Genomic DNA, 20,596 nt, shown 5'->3' with positions numbered 1-20,596 from the left:
CTACGCCAGAGTTATTGTTAAAATTACGATTCGGTCCCAGTGCTTAAAATCCCTCGATCCTTTATAGGTTGATTTGGCATACATGAATAAAATACAAAAATAAGTTAGCAATGAACGAGGTTGTTAAATGTGATATATGTTTTTTTGTGCTTCTTTGTTAAATATTTGTTTGTTTTTGTTGTGATTAAGATTGTGACACGATGTTGACTGCTGTACCCCTATTTTGACATTTTTACCTATTGTGTCTGTTTGTTTTATTCACGCATCGTTGTCAATATAATGGAATTTGATGCGACTGTCATACAAGTGAGAGGTTAAGCGCTATAAAACCAGGTTCAATCTACCATTTTCTACATAAGAAAATGCTTGTACCAAGTCAGGAATATGACAGTTGTTGTCCATTCGTTTGATGTGTTTGTGCTTTTGATTTTGACATTTGATAAGGGACTTTCCGTTTTGAATTTTTCTCGAAGTTCAGTATTTTTGTGATTTAACTTTTCACTAACAGAGCAAGATCAGTTTACCCTTCTAAAACATTTAATTCACCACTGGTTTTAGTGGAGTTCGTATTGCTCATTCTTTACTTATTTCGGTTGTTTGCCTTTTCGACTATTTTTTAAATTGGCAACTATACTTCGACTAACGAGTTCCTATATTGAATCATTGGTATGTTCAATTTTTTATCGATCAGTTTTATCGAGGTCTGGAACTAGCATGTCAGAAACTGCTAGTAGTCCTTTTTTAATTTATGTTGATCATTGTCATTTTGCTGAATAAACTTATTCTTAAAGGTTATCAATTTAACTCAGTAAAATTTTTATATATTGTTTTTATTGGTACTGATTAACATTATTTTTTTTTAAATTAAAACATAATTAAATATACATTGCTATATATGAACCTATACAACCTGACGTAACTGTTTACTTATATTTTGGCATTGCACAAGGTCATGCATTTCTCAGACTGTTTATGACGTCTTTATACTAAACATTCGGATGTGTAATGATTGATACTTTAGTTTGGGAGAACAAGATTTATTTATTAGTTCTAATTGGTTTGAACTAGCTTTCAGTAACTGTGAGTACTCTTATTTCGGTGCTTTGTGACTATTTTTTTGTGCCTCGTACTGATCATTTGAGGTAAGCCAATTTCAACTGATTTTTACAGTTTTTTCTTATGTTGTGCTGTAACACCGCTGCCCCATGTTGGGGGGAGGGATTAGCGCTAAAACAAACATGTCTAACCCGCCACATTCTTTATGTGCCTGTCCCAAGCCAGAGGGTGGTATTTCACTGGTTGTCGTTTGTTCATGTCTGTCATATTTGTTATTTCCTAAATTGTTTTGTTATAAATTAGGCCGTTAGTTTTCACAGTTGAATTGTTTCATATTTTTCATGTCGGGGCTTTTTATAGCCTACTACACGGTATGGGTTTTTCTCATTGTTGAAGGCCTTACGGTTGCCTATAATTGCTTACATTCACTTCATTTGAACTTTGGTGGATACTTGTCTCATTGGCAATCATACCACATCTCCTTATTATATTTTAAACAGATAATTTAGAAACAATGTACAATTGTGGTTTCGAAATTAATTTTAATCAATATGGTTAACGACGGAACAATTAAATTTGTCAGTTTTGTCATAAATAGGTTACTCTTTTGTTATCACATAGTAACTTTTTCCACTGAAAATGCGGAAGTATAATTTGAAAAACCGATCATATTCCTTTACATGTGTCATGTGTTGTACTTGTTTATTTAATTTGACCCTAAATAAAGCCTATGGACTTTTCACTTGCATCAGGTTTACATTCTTTTATGTCAACTTATGATTATATATACGAGGTATATAGCACCACTTGGATAATTCGAGCCTCATATTGATAATTATCTGTGGTATGTGACTTTTTCTAAAGAATACTTATTTAACATATTTTAGTCATAAACATTGTGGTTTTGAAATGTAATGCAGACAATCATATCAAATTCATGTCTTAAATACTTTTATATATTCGACAGTCCCCTTCTTGATGAACATATAAAGCGAACAATACACATTTCTAGATTTTACCTGTTTAAATTTGTTGAATTTATACATATGGATATCAGGGTTGGCAAAGTATTACCCAGGCGGGAAAACCCGGGTGGGAAAACCCGGTTTTTCCCGGGCTGGGCAATACCCCCATAAATGGGTAATACTGGGTAATACTGGGCAATATGATTTTTTTAGCTTATTTTTACTCAGAATAGTAAAGACTTGTTGTAGTTTATAGTATTATAGCTAAATATATACATTTTATACAGATAACCATTGAGAGTCATTTCTAGAGGATTGAACATTCAATTTCTTCCTTTTCTCCAATAATTCTATGTAGCGGCAGAATACAAGTTTTGCACATTTTAGGATATCTTTTAATTTACAAGCTTTGTTTCAATAATCCAAACTTTGAAAAAAAGCATTATATGGAAGTGTTTAAGTGAATTGTAAATTTTAATTGTTATACAATCATATTGCTAAATAAACACCTTAAGGGGACATGTCATAAATACTTATAGAAATGAAAAGGCTGATTATTGTTATATAAACAAATCTGTGTTCTAATCTGAATAATTACTTATTAATCAGTGATATACATAGATTAACTACTTAGTAAACATTTTTAGCAAGGAAAAACATTGTTTAAAATTAATTTTCCTTGCATATCTTTGTTAATTCTAAATAGTTATATATATTTAAAACAAGTGATCTTATAAATTAAAATACTATGTTTTATTTTTATACGCCCGTTTACGGGACGTTTTATGGTATACCGTTGTCCGTCCGTCCGTCTGTCCGTCCGTCGTCAACATGTCGGACATTAACTAAAAAACGCTTGTGCTCTTCTCTACTTTTTGTAATGTCAGTAGAAATAATGGCCAACCAACTAAGGCAAAACAAAAATATAAGAGGCATAGAATTAAAAATTGATAGTAAAACACATAGCTTGAAAATCACGCAAGTTGCTGATGATACAACTCTATTCCTCAAATCGAAAGAAGAAATCCGAACAGCATTAAATGTAATCGAAATTTTTGGAACTTTTTCCGGACTACAACTAAATAAAAATAAAACAGAAGGAATCTGGATTGGTAAACTCAAACATTGTAGAGATAAAGTAGATGAAATAAATTTCACGGATAAATCCGTAAAAGTGTTAGGAATATTTCGGCATTAATAAAAAAGATTGTGAAAAATTGAATTGGGATACTAGATATGAAAAGAGTCGAAATCTAATTACATCGTGGAAAAAAAGAAACTTAACAATTTTAGGTAAAATTCTAATAGTTAAAACCCTCATTATACCACAATTTACTTTTTTAGCGAACGTTACAGTTTTAAGTAACTCAAATATACTTGAACTAGAAAGAGAAATCTTTAGTTTTATATGGGATGGTAAAAAAGATAAAATCAAAAGATATACATTGGTAGCAGATTACAACCAGGGAGGGCTAAATATGATCGACATAAGAAGCTACTTCTCCTCTCTTAAGATAAGATGGGTCTCTAGGTTGCTACAGGCAAAACAAGAAAATTGGACATTGATCCCAAAGCTTTTAAACAAATGAGGGGAAAATTTCCTTATTTTTAGAATGAACTTAAATAACCAAACCTTAAAAAAACTAGATATAACTAAGGATATTCCAGATTTTTACTTAGATATAATAAAAAGTTGGATTTTAATTCATGAAACGAAAAACACAGAACTGAAAAACTTTGTCGAGATAAGAAAGCAAGTTATCTGGGGTAATAAATTTATCAAATTTCAAAACAAGCCGCTTATTATGCATAATTGGATACACAGTGATTTCATTTATCTTAATGATATTATTGACGACAAAGGAAAAATTGCCCACGAAAAACTATTTAAAAAACTGCAAAACACTAAAAATTGGATTTCAGAAATTTCGATAGTCAAAAAAGCAATACCAACCTCATGGCTAAAAGTTTTAGCCACGAAAGAATCCATCAAATCAAATGTAAATTTTAACAGATTATTTATCAATATAAACAAAGAAAACATTGAATTTGAAAATTTAAGCAACAAAAAGGCATATCAATACCTCGTTCCACAAAAAATTTCTCCAAACATCGGCATACTGAATAAATGGAAAAAAGAACTAGAAATCAATTACAATTTTACCAAATATACGTTTAAATTTATACACCAACATTTAAAACTGAATAAACTTAAAATGTTTAGATGGAAATTGATAAGCTGCATTCTCCCAAATGGAGAAAATCTCTACAAATGGAAAATCGAATCTAGCCCATATTGTCAACTTTGTCAACTTAAAGACACGTATCATCACTTTTTTATTGAATGTAAATTTCTAAAAGAATTTTGGAAAATTATAAATAAAATTTTATCTCAAATGAACTTTAATAAAAAAAATCAACTTAAAAGATATAGTAATAGGCTACAAAATAACAGATAGCGAGTATATCGGATTCAATATAATTCTGACAATTATAGGATTTGCAATCTACAAATCGTACTATGTATCAAACCAAAGAAATATAAATCTACTAATGTATTCATTCTCTTTAAATTGATAAACGAGATGACAGTAGATAATTTATTTCGGATTAGTGTATCATATTATTATTGAACATTGTATTTAATTGTAAAAAAACAGTAGATAATTAATTTCAGATTAGTATGTCATATTATTATTGAACATTGTATTTAATTGTACTATTACTAATATAAAATATAACAAAATACTACTTATCTATATGAAACCCTGTTCTTATAGATATTAACAATATTGGGGTACCTTACTGTTAAAGCTGTAGCGGTAAGGTCATTGTTAACAGCTTTAGTGCAATAAAACTTTATTCAAGTGCTAAAAAAAAAAAAACAAAAAAAAACTAAAAAACGCTTTAAATAATATGCATGAAACTTTGGTGAATTGTTTATATCCATTGACGTGAGCTCCCTTTCGTTTTTTATAAATTTCAGATTTACCGTTTCTGAGTTTTGGGGTTTTATTCATTAAAAAGTGGGTGATTTTCCAGTTTTCCGACAATAACTCAAGAGTGCTTTCACCAACTTGCAAGACATTTTGGTGAATTGTTTATATCTATTGACATGAGCTCCCTTTCGATTTTTATAGATTTTAGATTTTACTTTTACGAGTTACAGGGTTTTATTCATAAAAAAGGTGGATTTTTCCAGTTTTCGGACAATAACTAAAAAATGCTTTCTGCAGTTCTCATGAAACTTTGGTGAATTGTTTATATTTGTTGATATAAGCTCTCTTTAGAATTTAATAAATTTTAGATTTTACATTTCTGAGTTATGGGGTTTTATTCATTAAAAAAGGGGGGATTTTCCAGTTTTTGGACAATAACTCAAAAAATGCTTTAAGCAGTTCGCATGAAACTTTGGTGAAATATTCATAGCTATTGATGTAATCTCTCTATTGATTTTCATAAATTTCAAATATGACACTGAGAAGAAATTGAACTTTATTTGTTTATAGTCTGACAACAGATTTACTAAGTATTGCGCAACAGCACAGTGTATTGCACAACAGCAAGAAATCTTTAATTGAATATAAATTCAATTCATATAACCAATTTCAAGTTCTTTGACTACATTTATTCAGAAACCTATAATATGTCAAATATTTAATTACAATCCAAATTCAGACCTGTATCAAGCTTGAATATTGTGTCCATTTTTGCCCCAACTGTTCAGGGTTGGACCTCTGCGGGCGTATCCAGCTGCGCTCAGCGAAGCAGTTTATTATTAATATCATAATCTTTAATGTATTGCAGTTACGATTAATCACTGAATCCTATTTAAAATTCAGGTCAGTATTTCATATTACCAAGTATTACCCAGTATTGCCCAGTATTACCTAGCATAAAATGTAATTATAAGAAATTAATGCTTCTTTTAGTAATTTGATAGGGTTTTAAAAGTGTTGATCGTGCACACATTTTTAGATTTTTAGAATGAAACGCTCCCGCGCTTTATACAAAACTTGCTTCGGTCAACACTTTAACACCCCAATAAAATTACAAAAAGAAGCATTCATTTCTTAAATAATAAATGCAGTGTAATATTTAAACTAAATATGTTTTAAATGTTTGATTTGTTTGCATGTAACCCAATGACATCATATTAGCATTTTTAAGATAGGCCAAGTATCATTAAAAGAATAGACTTATATTAACCAACTCAATTAGGATTAACAATCTTACGCTTGAAAGTTTTAGTAATCTTTCGGCAAATGATAAGTAACTACCGTTTTTCTGATTTTTATAAAATGGTGTATGCATTTAGAACTTGTTGACTTGCATCTGGATATCGAAAAAGATTAAGTTACATCTATATAATTAATTTGTGAAACAGCTGGGGCCACGTCAATGAAAATATCCTAGAATTAGGACATTGTTTATGATGGTTTGAGGGCTATCCTAAGACCATCGTAAGACACCAAATGAAGAACCAAATTTAGAACATATCTTATCTTAGGAGACTTTCGTTAACCTGACTTAGGACTAGGACGTGCCATAATACCATCCTAAGACAAGTCCTAGTCCTAAGACAGGTTCGTTGACACGGACCAAGATCTATAAATGCATAGTTTGTAGGTAAAAAGCGGCGAAATAATTCTTTTTATATGGGATCAGCGGATACATTTTTTCGTTAATATGTAGTGTAAAATTAGCACCAAAAGGACAAAATAAGCGTAAAGTGATGGTTTCACGCTGACAAATAGTTTATACATCTCTGAAACTGAAATGATTTCGAATTCGGTTACCTATTATTTTCATATCAAAAATAACAGCTGTAACATATAATTATTTAGCAAATTTTCAGAAATGGCAATTTAAAGTGATTTTTTTTATTAGTATTCGCGCCTCTTTACGTACTTTTTATATACAGTTATAGACCAATTTCATAATTTTTAAAATTTTTTTCTAGAAGTATAAATGCTACATTTATTTTTTTCGGCAATAAGTTGCAGCTTATCAATTCTAAATCCAATATACCACCAATTACGTATACTTCGCCTCAGTATAGATTTACGAAATATAAATTTTTGTTCAAAAGATTCATGTTTTTTTTATCTTAAACAATGCGCTTTTTTAATATCAGACAAAAATCGTGTCCATGTTTCTTTTACATTTTATCAATTTGTTATTTCTGACGGAGTCATTTAAAAAAGTTCACTTTATCCAACATCTTGCTTTCATTTTTTTCCATCAAAATAAACGATAACATACAAAAGAAAATATTAAACACATCAAATCTAAGCCTACTCTAAAATGGTTGCATTTGCTTCAAAGTGAATAAGAAGTTCACTGTTTCTATTACTGTCCACAGAGAAGACCGTATATTGACCTCTAGATTCTTTGTTTCTTTTGTGTTGCTGGGAAACTGTTTCATTGATACATACCCTATATCTCCTTTTGTTCAAGGTCAAGCAATTCTGAAACAACTGCAGGTTGAATATCCTGCAGATTGTTTCAATGAATCAAATTGTCGAAAAGGTAAGATTTTTTAGGGATCTGTTTATACGAGAGACACTGTATTTGCTGCGCATCACGGTGCGGAGCTATTAGTTTCAGTCGATATACACGCCATCTTGAAATAATTACTAATCACATATAGATTCTGATTGGTTGCTTTATGATGCGGCTGAGATACAGCAACAGCTATTGGCTTAAATGAGATAAAGAATTACAGACTTTTCTCGTCTCAGGATAAGACATCAAATGCCGGAAAATTAACTATGTGTATTTCAGTTCCGATCAACTGTCATTAATTCATGTTCGTTTTATTATGCATATATTGCACACTGAAATTCAATATTGAAATATCAATTATTGATACGTGTTTATTTGCTTTGTTAATCTGCAATATGCACGATTTGTTTTGCTAAACAATGTTCCTATACAATGTTTACAAAAATGCATTATCTGTATTTTATAACTTCTGCCAATCTAGGCACACCTGCAGAGAGGCACACCTCCAGAATACTAATTCAACAACCACATGCACACATATTACCTTAAATTAGGATAGAGCGACGCTTTTTAGAAAGCTCAAACTTGTTATAGTTATTAATGTTAGTAATACAAATGTAAGACACAAGCATACTTACAATTCTATTAAATTTGAAATTGTTTTTGTTTTTGTTTGTTTTTAGCCAAATAACATGTGATACTGTATATAAAAGATATATAGTCATATTCGAATTACTATAAAACCCATAGATTTAACTTTTGTATTATTTTTTTTTAATGAAAATATCTTTGAGCTCGCATGGGACTAAAGCCTAAAATTTTAATTGAAATATAATACATTAAACTTTAAAATATGTTCGGCTAGTCTGAAATAGAGATCAACTACCGCCTTTTTTAAGAGAAGGAAATTAAATAGTCTTTGTTCGAAGTTTGAATAATAACTACGGTACAACATGTATGCTAACGAACGTTAATACTTAAACTTTACAATTGTAAAGCAATTCAAATATGATTATCATACATATCATTAAACTTTACAATTTTTATTAGGTAAATAAAGTCCTGCAGTCATGAAGATAAATACAGTTGATCAACTCTAATAGGATTACAAGAAGGCGTTTGCCTTGTCCTTGCACAATGACCAATAATGACTTGACTGTGACTCTCATATTGTTGTTTGGTAAAATTTCAAGTTTAATTTCATGGAACAAGCAAAAATTGGGTCTTATGTTTTTACTGGGTGGCAATATTAAGAGTGATACACTTAGTCAAGTCACAGTAGATGTTTATTAGATAAAAATGGAATGTGAGAAATATAGTTTATATGAACCACATATTATTTAATCAACTGACACTCTTTATTTTCAGACATATCTTCAAAAGTGAAAAATAAATTAAGATATGATGTTATTCTGCATTCTAATCTTTAACCTGGAAATGGTAACTGGATTCAATGTATTAACTTTAGATGTTTTTACCGAGAAGATCAATAATACAGAACATTTCAGATCGGAATGCAAAGTAATAAAGAAGGAAAAAGAAGTGTTTGTTGACTGTGCAGGCAGAAACTTAACTTATATTCCATCGATTCCTAAGTTTACGACATCTTTGGATCTTTCAAATAATGCTATCGTTGAAATGTCGAATTCTTCGGTCTTTAACGGAATGTCAGTATTACAGAGAATAGATTTGTCGAACAACCCATTAGAAGAAATAGCCGTTCAAATTTTCAGTGGACTGCAAAATCTTACAGAACTTATCATTCGAAATTCAATGCTTCATAAACAAGATAGAACTCTGATATTGGACGATTTAATCGCAAATTTAAGAAAACTAAGATATTTCAGTTTTACATTTATGTTGCCAAATTCTATAAGTTTCACACCTGTTATTTGTGCACTTCTTTTTCGTACTCAGCCATTCGGTAAAATAGACAAACTTCATTCAGTTGAAAAACTAGAAATTGATTCAGCCTTGTTGAAATTGGAAAGTAATGCAGCTTCAATGGTTATTTTCAATACCACATCACTTCACGTTATCAATGGATTTGTATGTTACCATGATGTACTCAACAAAAAAATGTTCGACTATTTTCCTTTTCTTAAAGAACTTTTCATAGAAAGTCCATTTTTTGTGAAATTCATTAATGACGATTTTGTATCTGCTCAATCTAGGTTGCGTGATTTTTCTATTTATGGTGCAAATTTACCACACCCATCAGGAGTTCAAATAATATACAATATAACGAAGTCTGTTTCTAGAGCATATGATCTGTCGAGTCTAATGATAAACGGTATCTCAAATCACAAGAGACAGGAATTCATCTGTGGTTACCACTTCTGTGATCTCACAGCTTTGCATTCATTAAGAATTTTAAATCTGGAAGCAAATGCTCTTTTTTTGCCAAATGCATACGTGCTACCATGTGACAACTTCCCGACTTCACTTACATATATGAATATTGACGACAATTGTATAAACTCTTTCAATATCAATGTAAATATTCTTCAAAATAACAAGCAATTAGAAAGTTTATCTGCTAAGAGACAAAATAATTGTGCTTTTGTGCGTACACATGCCAGAGTAACACGCAATCCACGAAATAATAATTATGAGGGTAAACGAGTCTACAGTTTAAAAACGATGGTTTTAACAAACTCAATAGACAAACTAGATTTTGGCGAGAAACACGACTTTTATCCGAATCTAACTTATTTAGATTTATCCCTGAACAACAATACAATAGACAATGTAATGCCTGGATTCTTTTGTTCCAGTCGTCCCCATCTTAAGTATTTAAATATTTCTTACAGTAGAATATCTTACATAGAGAAATCATCTTTTTCTAACTGCAGCCATCTAGAATTGTTTGATCTATCGTCAAACCGTATTGGAAACCTTGGTTGTGACTTGTCTGATAGGTTTATTCCCCTGGTTTCGTTGACGGACTTAAGTCTGAAAAGTAATAACATCAAATGTATTCAACAACACTTGCTCAAATCAATGATCAAGATAAAAACATTTGATATTAGTCATAACCTTCTACAAACTTTCAATGTTTCCATCGAACATACAAAACATCTTGAATTTTTAAACTTTTCACACAATCGAATACAAAAATTGTGGGAAAATAACATGCACGAATTGGATACAATTGCGTCGTCAAGGGAGATTAAGATAGATCTTAGTGAGAACATGATGTTATGTACATGTGAAACCCTTCAATTTTTGCGATGGATGGCGAAAACAAATGTAATCTTACTTAATATGAATAATTACATATGCTCCTTTGGAAATGGAAGTGTTACAACCTTACAAGAGCTACCATTCATTGTAAAACATTTACAGTTACAATGTAGGTCAGAAACGGTTCTGATTGCAAGCGTCAGTGTGTTGATTGTTTGTAGTTTGATAGTTATCGTAGTGACGATGGTATATCGGTACCGGTGGAGAATCCGATACTGGTACTATAAACGAAAATTCAAAGCAGCATATACGATGACGGACCAGGGCTATGAACAAATGTTTGAGTACGATGTTTTTATCTCATATTCTTCTGACGATTATGAAATAGCTAGGCATAGTACAATGGAAGAGCTTGAATCAAAACGAGGTTTACGAGCCTGCATCCATGAAAGAGACTTTCAACCAGGAGAATACATTGCACAAAATATTTCAAAGTCGATTCATAGTAGCAGGAGAACTATTCTTTTTGTTTCCAATAATTTCCTTGGAAGTGAATGGTGTCAGTATGAGTTAAACATTGCGTTAATGGAAGAAATGAATAGTGAACGAAAGGTGGTCATGGCGGTTATGATTGACGATATCCCGAGAAAATCTCTGCCAGTTGACCTGCGTCATATTATCCATGCTTACACTTACTTAGAATACCCTAAACATACGACATATTCAAATTTAAACGTCTTTTGGAATAAGTGTGCAGAATTTATTAAAGAAGAATGATTTTGTTTTCGCCTTCAACTTTACACCTTTTTATAAGTTCTGATCACTCAGAAACACACTTGGTTTGGAGCACAATAAAGATTATGATACTGCCACTTAATTAAGATAATTTTTATATTCTTATGGTTTAACTCTTTTTTCTCGGATGACCGACTTTCCCAATTTGAATGTTTTTTCCATAAAAAAGTAAAAAAAAACAATTAAAAATAATTTGTACACTGATAGAACGCCTTGAGTTGAAAGAGATGTTCATTCTTCTGATTCAAATGGTAAATTGAGAACCCCATATCACAAGATGCTTCTCCATATCACAAGATGCTTCTTTTCTTTCAAAGAATAACATTTATTACAAATAAAAGATTTTTTGGCTGGAATTTCCGATAATTTTTAGTTTCATAAATGCCATGTGTGTAAGAAGGAATTTCTTTGTTTAAGTATATCAACGTGAGGTCAAGGACTGCATGTTCCATGCATGATCATCTAATTATATTATCTGATTGGTCAGTTCTTGAGATTAGTAATTAATATCATATTTCTACATGTGCTCGGACATGCGGTCATTCGCCTTTGTCCTGAGAGAGAGAAAAGATCGTTTTTGAATTTTAACTGAAAACCCACCAATTTCCCTCCCTTTTTAGTATTATTATATATAGGACGTTTATTTTACTTTAAAAATCAATGTAATTTAACGATTATATTCATAGTGTAAAAAAGAGTTTATATACTTTGTATATTTTGGTGAGTTAATTTTTTCAACTCATTTCTATTTTTTGTACATTTTATAATGTTTATTATGTTGGGGTGGGGCACTTTTTCAACCCCACCTTTGCTTATTAAACTCATTGTCATTTATGCAGTATATTATTTTTTTTGTAAAGTGTTTATTGGCAAAAGCTACATAGAATCATGTGCAAAACAGTGTAGACGAGATCATTGATTGGCGCGCTAAAATATCCCATTGACTGGGTCAGATTAGGTGAACGTTCGTCTGTAACGCCCACAACTCACGACGTATTTATTATAAACATTTAAACTGTGGGGTTGTCAAAGGGTCTCAGTATATATACGAACAACAGTGCACAGTTTATTATATACATATTTATTTGCGATCATAAAATGTACAAAGTCGTCCATTACTATGTAAATTGGGTCGATTAAAAAAAAAGCTGAATATGTTTCTGTTGCCAAGGGTTTTTCACAAGTATAGTAGTTACCAAACTATACATTTTACCTATTCAAAAACATAAAGGCTTGATCCAAATAGCCTTTTTACTGTCTAATAACTTGCAAGTACGAAAAAGACAGGAAAGAAGTATATTTTGTCTATATGTTTTGTGTTTACACACTTTTTAAAGTTGATCATGCATGCGTTCTAAAATAAAATTTTGATCAGATAAAAGTTAAAAGATGACATAATTGGACAACCGCAATTGTTAAATCGCTTTGACGTCCGAAAAAAAGATAATAATCAACACATCCATTGTAACCTTTAAAGCCAGTTAAATCCTTTTTTGCTGAAAGAACGTGCGATATCATAAAAATTGATTATCAAAACATAACAAAACCACAAGTAAAGAACGTTTAAGTATTCAATATAAATCAAAACACAAAGGTTATTCCTGATTAGTTTTTCGAATTATTTTATTTAGGCACTGAGACCCTTTGGCAACCCCACAGTTTAAATGTTTATAATAAATACGTCGTGAGTTGTGGGCGTTACAGACGAACGTTCACCTAATCTGACCCAGTCAATGGGATATTTTAGCGCGCCAATCAATGGTCTCGTCTACACTGTTTTGCACATGATTCTATGTAAATCATCATAGAAAGTAAGTCCATAGTACATCAGCAAAATTGAGACAAGTACATTTAGCTGATATTTTGAATCATTTGACAAACTTAAAAATAATAATAATGGTAAAAAAAAAGAGAAAACTAACCTGGGTAGCATGGATTGGGTAGATATATTTATTACTGCAGTACTATTATAATTGTTTAGATGTAAGTTGCATTTTAAATTAATTTCTGAATAAATGACATTTTACTCAACATGATGAGTTTCATTTGTTCCGGAAAAAATTGCAAGTATTGTTGGTCGAAAGAATATATTTCTGAATTTGAATAGTCTCACATTTGTAAAGTTATCATGGTGTTTTAATTTCCCTTTAAGGTTATCTCACCCTAAGGTACAGTGTTAACTGTTTGCCATCACTTGTCGTATGTGGTCTGTTGTCCGTTAACCTTTCCAAAAAATATGTCCTTTGAAACTACTCAGCCAATCCTCAAATACACTGTTACCAATTAAGTGCGTTCTTGTCTATCATCTTGGAAACTGTAATAGAGAATTTTTTATAGTGGAAATTTCCAGCGATACAAGATATTAAATGCAAATAAATACAAATATACAAAGGTCGAAAAATTCAGTCCTTATAGGAGTAATTGCCCTTAAAGGAATATTTTTTACCATTTTTGCATTTTTTGCTTTTATCTTGAAAATTATAAAAGATAGAGCGGCACTTTATAATCAAATATAATCTACAATATCAGATTTTTCAATAAATCTACACGGTCAAAATATCAAGTCAAATACTTATAGGGCTTAAAAGACAGACAAATATGATAAATAATCGAAATTAAAAGAGTTGTCGTCCTTTAATGATGATTTTTACCATTGTTTTGTATTTTTGGGTCTTAAAAACTATAAAGAATAGAAATTAAAAACCAATTGTTCAGAGAACAATTGAAGGTCTTTCCACCCGAAACGATACTAATATATTAAAATCCAGTTTAAAATGTCATTTCCAGTGTCAAATGATAGCTTATGGTATGCTGATTTTAAAAATATACGGTTTCTATACACTTTTCTTTGATAAAAGGAATATAATTTGTTACTTCCGGTCTGAAAAATGTCACTTTCAGAATTATTTTATAGTTTTTTTGACACTGATTCCAAATATATATGGTTCTATATACTTTTACATTAAATAAGTACAAAAAATAGCTACTTCCGGTTTACACAAGGTCATTTCCGGTTGCAATTTTCAAGGTCATATGGATTGCAACCTAATGTAAAAAGTCCCATGGCTTTATCATGTATTAATATGAAGTTTAAGCAAAGGTCAAAATCTAGAACGTAAAATTCAACTTCGACCAAGGTAAAAAACCAAGGACCTCAAATCAAAAGACCCTATGTCTTTATTATATTTGGTTAATGAGTAATACCACCATATATATAATTTTAAACATATAGAGGGAGAAAACTTAAATTTTAAGTCAATATACCCTTCCAAACAAAATTTACATGTTACGACATGTCGCAACTTACAATTTAGTAAAAATAATTTGTCGATATCATATACAATTTTTGAAAAGAAGTGAAAATAAGCCAAAATCTAAATTTAGTATATGACCTTGACCTTATTTTCTTTTTTTTTTGGTCCAAGGACCTCAAATCAAAATACCCTAGTTCTCTATCACTCATGGTTTACCAATTACAAATTCATATCACTTATATCAAATGCATAAGGGGAAATAACTCTCATATGGAATCTCTATACCGCTTCGGTCAAAATTAATCAAAACATCCTGATGATATAACAAGCAATTTGGTAAAATAAATTTGTCATAATCTTTTACGGTTGCGAAGGAGTAGTACACACAAGAAAAACAGTGTTCGGGGAGATAACTCTTACAAAATAAAATATTCGTTTTTTAAGCGGTGTCAGTTTCAAAAGCGTATAAACTGTTCGATATCATATACCAAAAATCTAAGCGACATATTTTGAATTAACAATACAGCGGAAGAAAAAAATTAGGCGGAAGAAAAAACAAATAATCATAACAAAAGTAAAAGGTCTTTCCACGGAAAAGTGGAAAGACCTAATAAACTTTAAACTGCACAAAGTATAAGCAAGACTGAATAACGAAAACATCAACTGGCCAAAATCATCAGTCCACTTTTTTTTAGGAGTTTTTGCCCTTCAAAGTAAAATATAACACATTTTTGTTTTTTGGCGAAAACTATAGTTGATACTTTAAATAGCAAAAGTATCAGCAAGATAAGATATACTAATAAGTTAAATAACAGAAATCATCAGTCTTTAAATGATGTTTGTTCACCAATTCCAGTATTTTTCACCAAATATCTTGATTTTTTTACTTTAGTTGTTGTCCATGCATCACAATTTTAAGAAATTATTTTTCTTATTTGCCTATTATAACCTTGGAAACAATAATGAATAGACAAATATCTATATGGATTTTCTAACCCAGGAATATATTACCTTATGAGTATTTGGTAAAACCTCTCAGAATATTTGATCCTCGATGCTCTTCGACTTCGACCTTTATTTGGCCTTATTAACCTTTTTGATTCGAGCGTTACTTTTGAATCTTTTGAAGACGAAACGCTCGTCTGGCGTACACGTTTTTAATCCTGATATCAATGAAGAGTGTAATGATACTAATTTAAGTAAAAATGATTATGATGTTTCTATTTGTTATAAATATACTTGCATTGTATCAACTATATGCAAAAATAGATGAAATACATAATCTTTAAAGCCTCTGTGATACCTATAGCGCCATGCCATATCAATGATATTTTTTAAACTATATTCAAACTATAATATGTATCGTCATTGATTCGTTGTGATATATCAGTTTTCAAATATCGAGTTTCTAGAAAGCAAGCTATTTCCACTTCAAATTACATGTTTTAGTTTGCAATAGTATTCTGCACCAATGAAATAATCGTCGATGGTGAATAAACAGGGAATAAGTTAACGCGGCAAAGCAATTTCAAAGAATATTCAATGGAAATCTGATCCAAATAAATTATACGTAGACATATTTGAAACGATTGTATTAGTGTAGGAAGGTTATTTGAGTGACAAGATAAGCATTCAAGGTAACAAGTACATATACTATTATTGTGCTCTAAATAACAAAATGGGGACAAAGTTGTTGTCCTTTTTAGTGTGTTTTCATTCTTTGCTTTGCCTTAGTCGCTGTGAAGGTGATGATCGAGTTTCAAGATTGGAAAATATGCTTACTATTCAAACCAGACAAATAGAAGAATGGACAAACCGTGTTGCGACTCAGAGTGAGACAATATCACAACTTCAATGTGACATCGAAAAATTAACTAGAAAAACCCAGGCAAACAAAAGGGAAACTTTAGTCTTGAAATCCATACTGAAACGGGCACATACGAAAGCAAACACTAGTGATGATCTTGAGCATAATATAATGCACAACGACTTTGAAAACACTTAACTAGAGAATGAGAAAGCTGCTATTGGTACATATAATAATATAGGTACTAGTATAATTGATATAATAACATGTATCATTGTCAAACTCTTAGCGGTTTGTATCAGATATTGAGACGGCTTTACACTCACCATGTATACATGTATTAAACCTAAAAAGAAAATCTCATATCATATTTTTCGCAAACTTATGACACAAATTCCAGTGCTGTGCTAAAAACAAGAATATTGTCGCCAGTTTCACGAAACTTTTTTAGAGAAAAATCTGTTGGTCTACTGAAAATCCGACAATTATGATGACTTTATGTATACATCGTTCAAATATTCGTTTTTGGTTATTGTTGACTGTAGAAAGTGTTCAACACTTTTATTGGAGATCAAATTTAATTGATCATGTAAATTTGTGTTGTCCATCGTAGAAGATCGTAAAATGACATCTTGACATCTGTTTCAAGTTAATTTGTGTAACATAGTTGCTGTTTCATTCACGTTTACCGAACATTTATTTGTAACAGTTTCTATGAATACAATATTTATAAAACTATATTCAAGACAGTTTGATGCTACATAAGAATACAATATCATATACTTCAATAGACAGCAACTTAATGACACCAACAAAAAAACCAAACATCTAGAGTACAACATGCTGCTTCCAAACAAGACAATTGTCTATACAATATTTCAATTAAGCTCTGAATTGTCCTGAAAACGTGACAAGTTGTGAATGAAATTAAGATTAAAAGGTCTGCTATAAATAACAAATTTCCCTACATGACAAAAATAAAAAATAAAAAAAACCAACAACTACTCTTTAATATAAAGAAGACACATATTGACGAGATTACTGACTTCAGAAAAAACTAGTCAATCCTCCCTTTATATTTTCGATCAGGTTTATAAAAACGAAACAATACTATCGGTACAGTAAAAACACTTATTTAAACTCTTTTAATTCCGGCTTTATAGAATACAAAAGTACAAGCAAACAATATTTCATAATAGAATATCATAGAATGCTGACAGCTACTGAAAAAAACGGTTGATAATGAAACCTGCTGATATAAAATCATACCGTTCTTCTATCTATATCGCATATTATAAGTATTTATATATTGATTTATTTACAAGGTATCATTGATGCGAGACATACCAGAACGGGAGCAAGTAAAGGATTTAATTCTAATTAGATGGTTTATTGTTACAGACAAGCGAGACAGACAGACTTAATATTTTATTATAGTGTCAAATACCAATATATACAGAATAATACATGGCAAAATCCGTACCGTACATGTATGTACTTATACACAACATACTAGTGAAGAGAGAATTGGTATTTTGATCATTTTCCATTTTCTCTTGCAAGTATTGTTTTGAAATTCTGATTAAATTTCGTTACATGTTGTATCATGCCAGGAAACACAGATGACGTCACGCCCTACGTTCGATACGTGCATGGTATGCGATACGGGTTTAGCTATGCGATACGGAGTATGCGATACGGGTTTAGCAATGCGATATGGGGTATACGATACAGGGTAGATGATACAGACTGGAGAAAAGAGCCTTTATTAGATATACAGAATTAAAAGAGCATTTATTAGATATACAAAATTGCTATATTTAGTACTAAATATATGATAAAAAAACAATATCATACATCATAACATAAGTATAAAAATATAAAAAATTATGACCATTAAAACAGCTATACAGCTATACAATGTCGATTTCAATTCTTCGACGTTATAAAATTATATTCTGTTGTTTTCTTTTCCTTATGTTCATCTGGGTAATGATCAGCAAAATGATGTTATTCTTGTTCATGCACTCTTTTTTGAAGGAAAGTCTTCGTTACCCATGTTAAACGTTTACCAAGAGAAATCCGCCTCTGTTGGCAAGAAAAAGATGTGGATTGCTTTATGTTTTTTTATATCAATCAATGCGCAACGACAGCCTGGTGATAGTTTAGATGTTCGGCCGTCAATATAAAATAAAAAAAATGTGGTGTGATTGCCTACGAGACAACAACCCATTAAGATGACAAAAGGACAAAGATGTGAACAATAACAGGTAACCATAGGCCTTCAGCAATAAGCAAAACCCATACCGAATAGTATGAAACTTATCATAGAATATTTCTTACGCTGTTCCACCGGATATTACCGACAGTTTACTCAAATAGCGCCTAAAAACAATAGTCATATTTAGCCCTTTCATCATTGTTCATAGAAGTTTACATTAATTTATGACAGCTGATCGGATCCTCTGTGTGACCTGTTCGAAGAAATTGTTAAATGAAATTTGATCAAATTTGAAAAAGGGTCAATGATAAAAAAAAAATATCAATACATTCGATTGTGGTATATTCCTCCTGCCATATAATGGTATAAACATTTTCAAACTTTCATATTTTAAGTTTTCAAAATAACTTGGGCTGTTGTGATATGTAGAATTTGTGTGCTTAGCATAATTTTTTGTTCTAAATCAATTTATTAACAAAAACCAGACAATTGGATTGCTAAATGTTTCTTCCGGTCATTTTAAGGAATAACAATAGTCTGCCACTATCAAAGCGTACATTTAAAGTTTCCAAAAAATAATGAAATTATTTAATTCATGTTCGTAATATTCATTTTGCTTCATATGAATTTTTAGGGAAGATGGCGGAAACGTTAATGGAATCAGATGGTAGTACTCCACCGACTGTTCCGTTTAATGTTCACATGTCCATAAAAGAACTTTTTCAAAGTAAGTATCACACGTTGGTGTTTAATCACGTAGTCACAAATATAGGTAACGCATACAAATACCATACTGGGGTCTTTGTTGCCACTGACGAATCCATTCCAAAAGTTTTTTTTACAAACTATGCTTCAAGTACTAATGTTGTCTCATAACAAAGGCGACCCATGTTTTGGTAGAACACATACACAACTTGTAGTAAACTTCCAAATCACTGAAAACAAAATTACATAAACACGATTAATACTACAAAACTCCACAATTACTCCTTACGCATTTTATTTCATTTCTGCATTTAATAATTTGTACGTTTTATCGTCTTATTTTTCGCTCTTATATATAATATTGCACTTTAGCCTTGGAAATGATGTTCAAGCTATTAAAGTTTTCTAATTAAAAAAAAAAATCCTCCAAAGATATCAAGCATATAATTTTGTACGGCAGACGCGCGTTTCATCTGTGAAAGACTCATCAGTGACGCTTGAATACAAACAGTTAAAAGGCCAAATAAAGTACGAAGCTGAAAAGCATTGAGAACCAAAAATCAGAAAGGTTTTGCCAAATAAGAACCCATAAAGACTATGATTCAAAGAGGGGACACTTTGGACTTCTGACTATGACAGGTCGACATTCTCAGGCTAGAAAATATCAGGATAATTGCTCAATAAAGTCCAAATTGCATTTTAATGTAGTTCAATATTTTAAAGTATATGAAGCAAATTTTCCTTTTTTGGTTCATGGTATTCAGCAAGATGTTCAATTGCCTATCCTTTCAAAACGATTTTTAAAGGAAACTGATGTTCTATGAATCTTAACTATAAAATAAAACAACCAAAAAGATAGTATATGAAAGGTTTACAGTTTTTGTTTTTATATTTTGACAATTATGAATGTAAATACACTCATCATAGATACCAGGATTAAAATTTTGTACACCAGACGCGCGTTTGGTCTACAAAAAACTTATCAGCGATGCTCGAATAAGAAAAAAAAATTAAATGACCAAATAAAGTACGAAGTTGAAGAGCATTGAGGACCCAACATTCCTAAAAGTTTTGCCAAATACACAACTTTTACGGTATG

General features: G+C 30.9%; 1 protein-coding gene across 1 annotated transcript; it reads left to right on the top strand.

Annotated features, from left to right (window-relative positions):
• The first annotated feature begins 1,762 nt into the window (after nucleotides 1-1,762).
• On the top strand, nucleotides 1,763-11,611 carry LOC127732954 (toll-like receptor 4). Its single transcript, XM_052242181.1, has 2 exons — nucleotides 1,763-1,900; nucleotides 8,898-11,611. Exon 2 carries the CDS (start codon nucleotides 8,931-8,933, stop codon nucleotides 11,490-11,492), a length of 2,562 nt encoding a protein of 853 aa, XP_052098141.1. The 5' UTR covers nucleotides 1,763-1,900; nucleotides 8,898-8,930; the 3' UTR covers nucleotides 11,493-11,611.
• Nucleotides 11,612-20,596: the final 8,985 nt, after the last annotated feature.

This window comes from Mytilus californianus, unplaced genomic scaffold (genome assembly GCF_021869535.1).
Source record: "Mytilus californianus isolate M0D057914Y unplaced genomic scaffold, xbMytCali1.0.p SCAF_3, whole genome shotgun sequence".
Classification (NCBI taxonomy): domain Eukaryota; kingdom Metazoa; phylum Mollusca; class Bivalvia; order Mytilida; family Mytilidae; genus Mytilus; species Mytilus californianus.
The sequence above is the reverse complement of the archived record's forward strand: the minus strand, read 5'-3'. Positions and strand labels throughout refer to the sequence as shown.

Excerpts from the sequence above, each read along its gene's own strand:
- LOC127732954 (XM_052242181.1), top strand. The coding sequence starts at position 8,931 with ATGATGTTATTCTGCATTCTAATCTTTAACCTGGAAATGGTAACTGGA.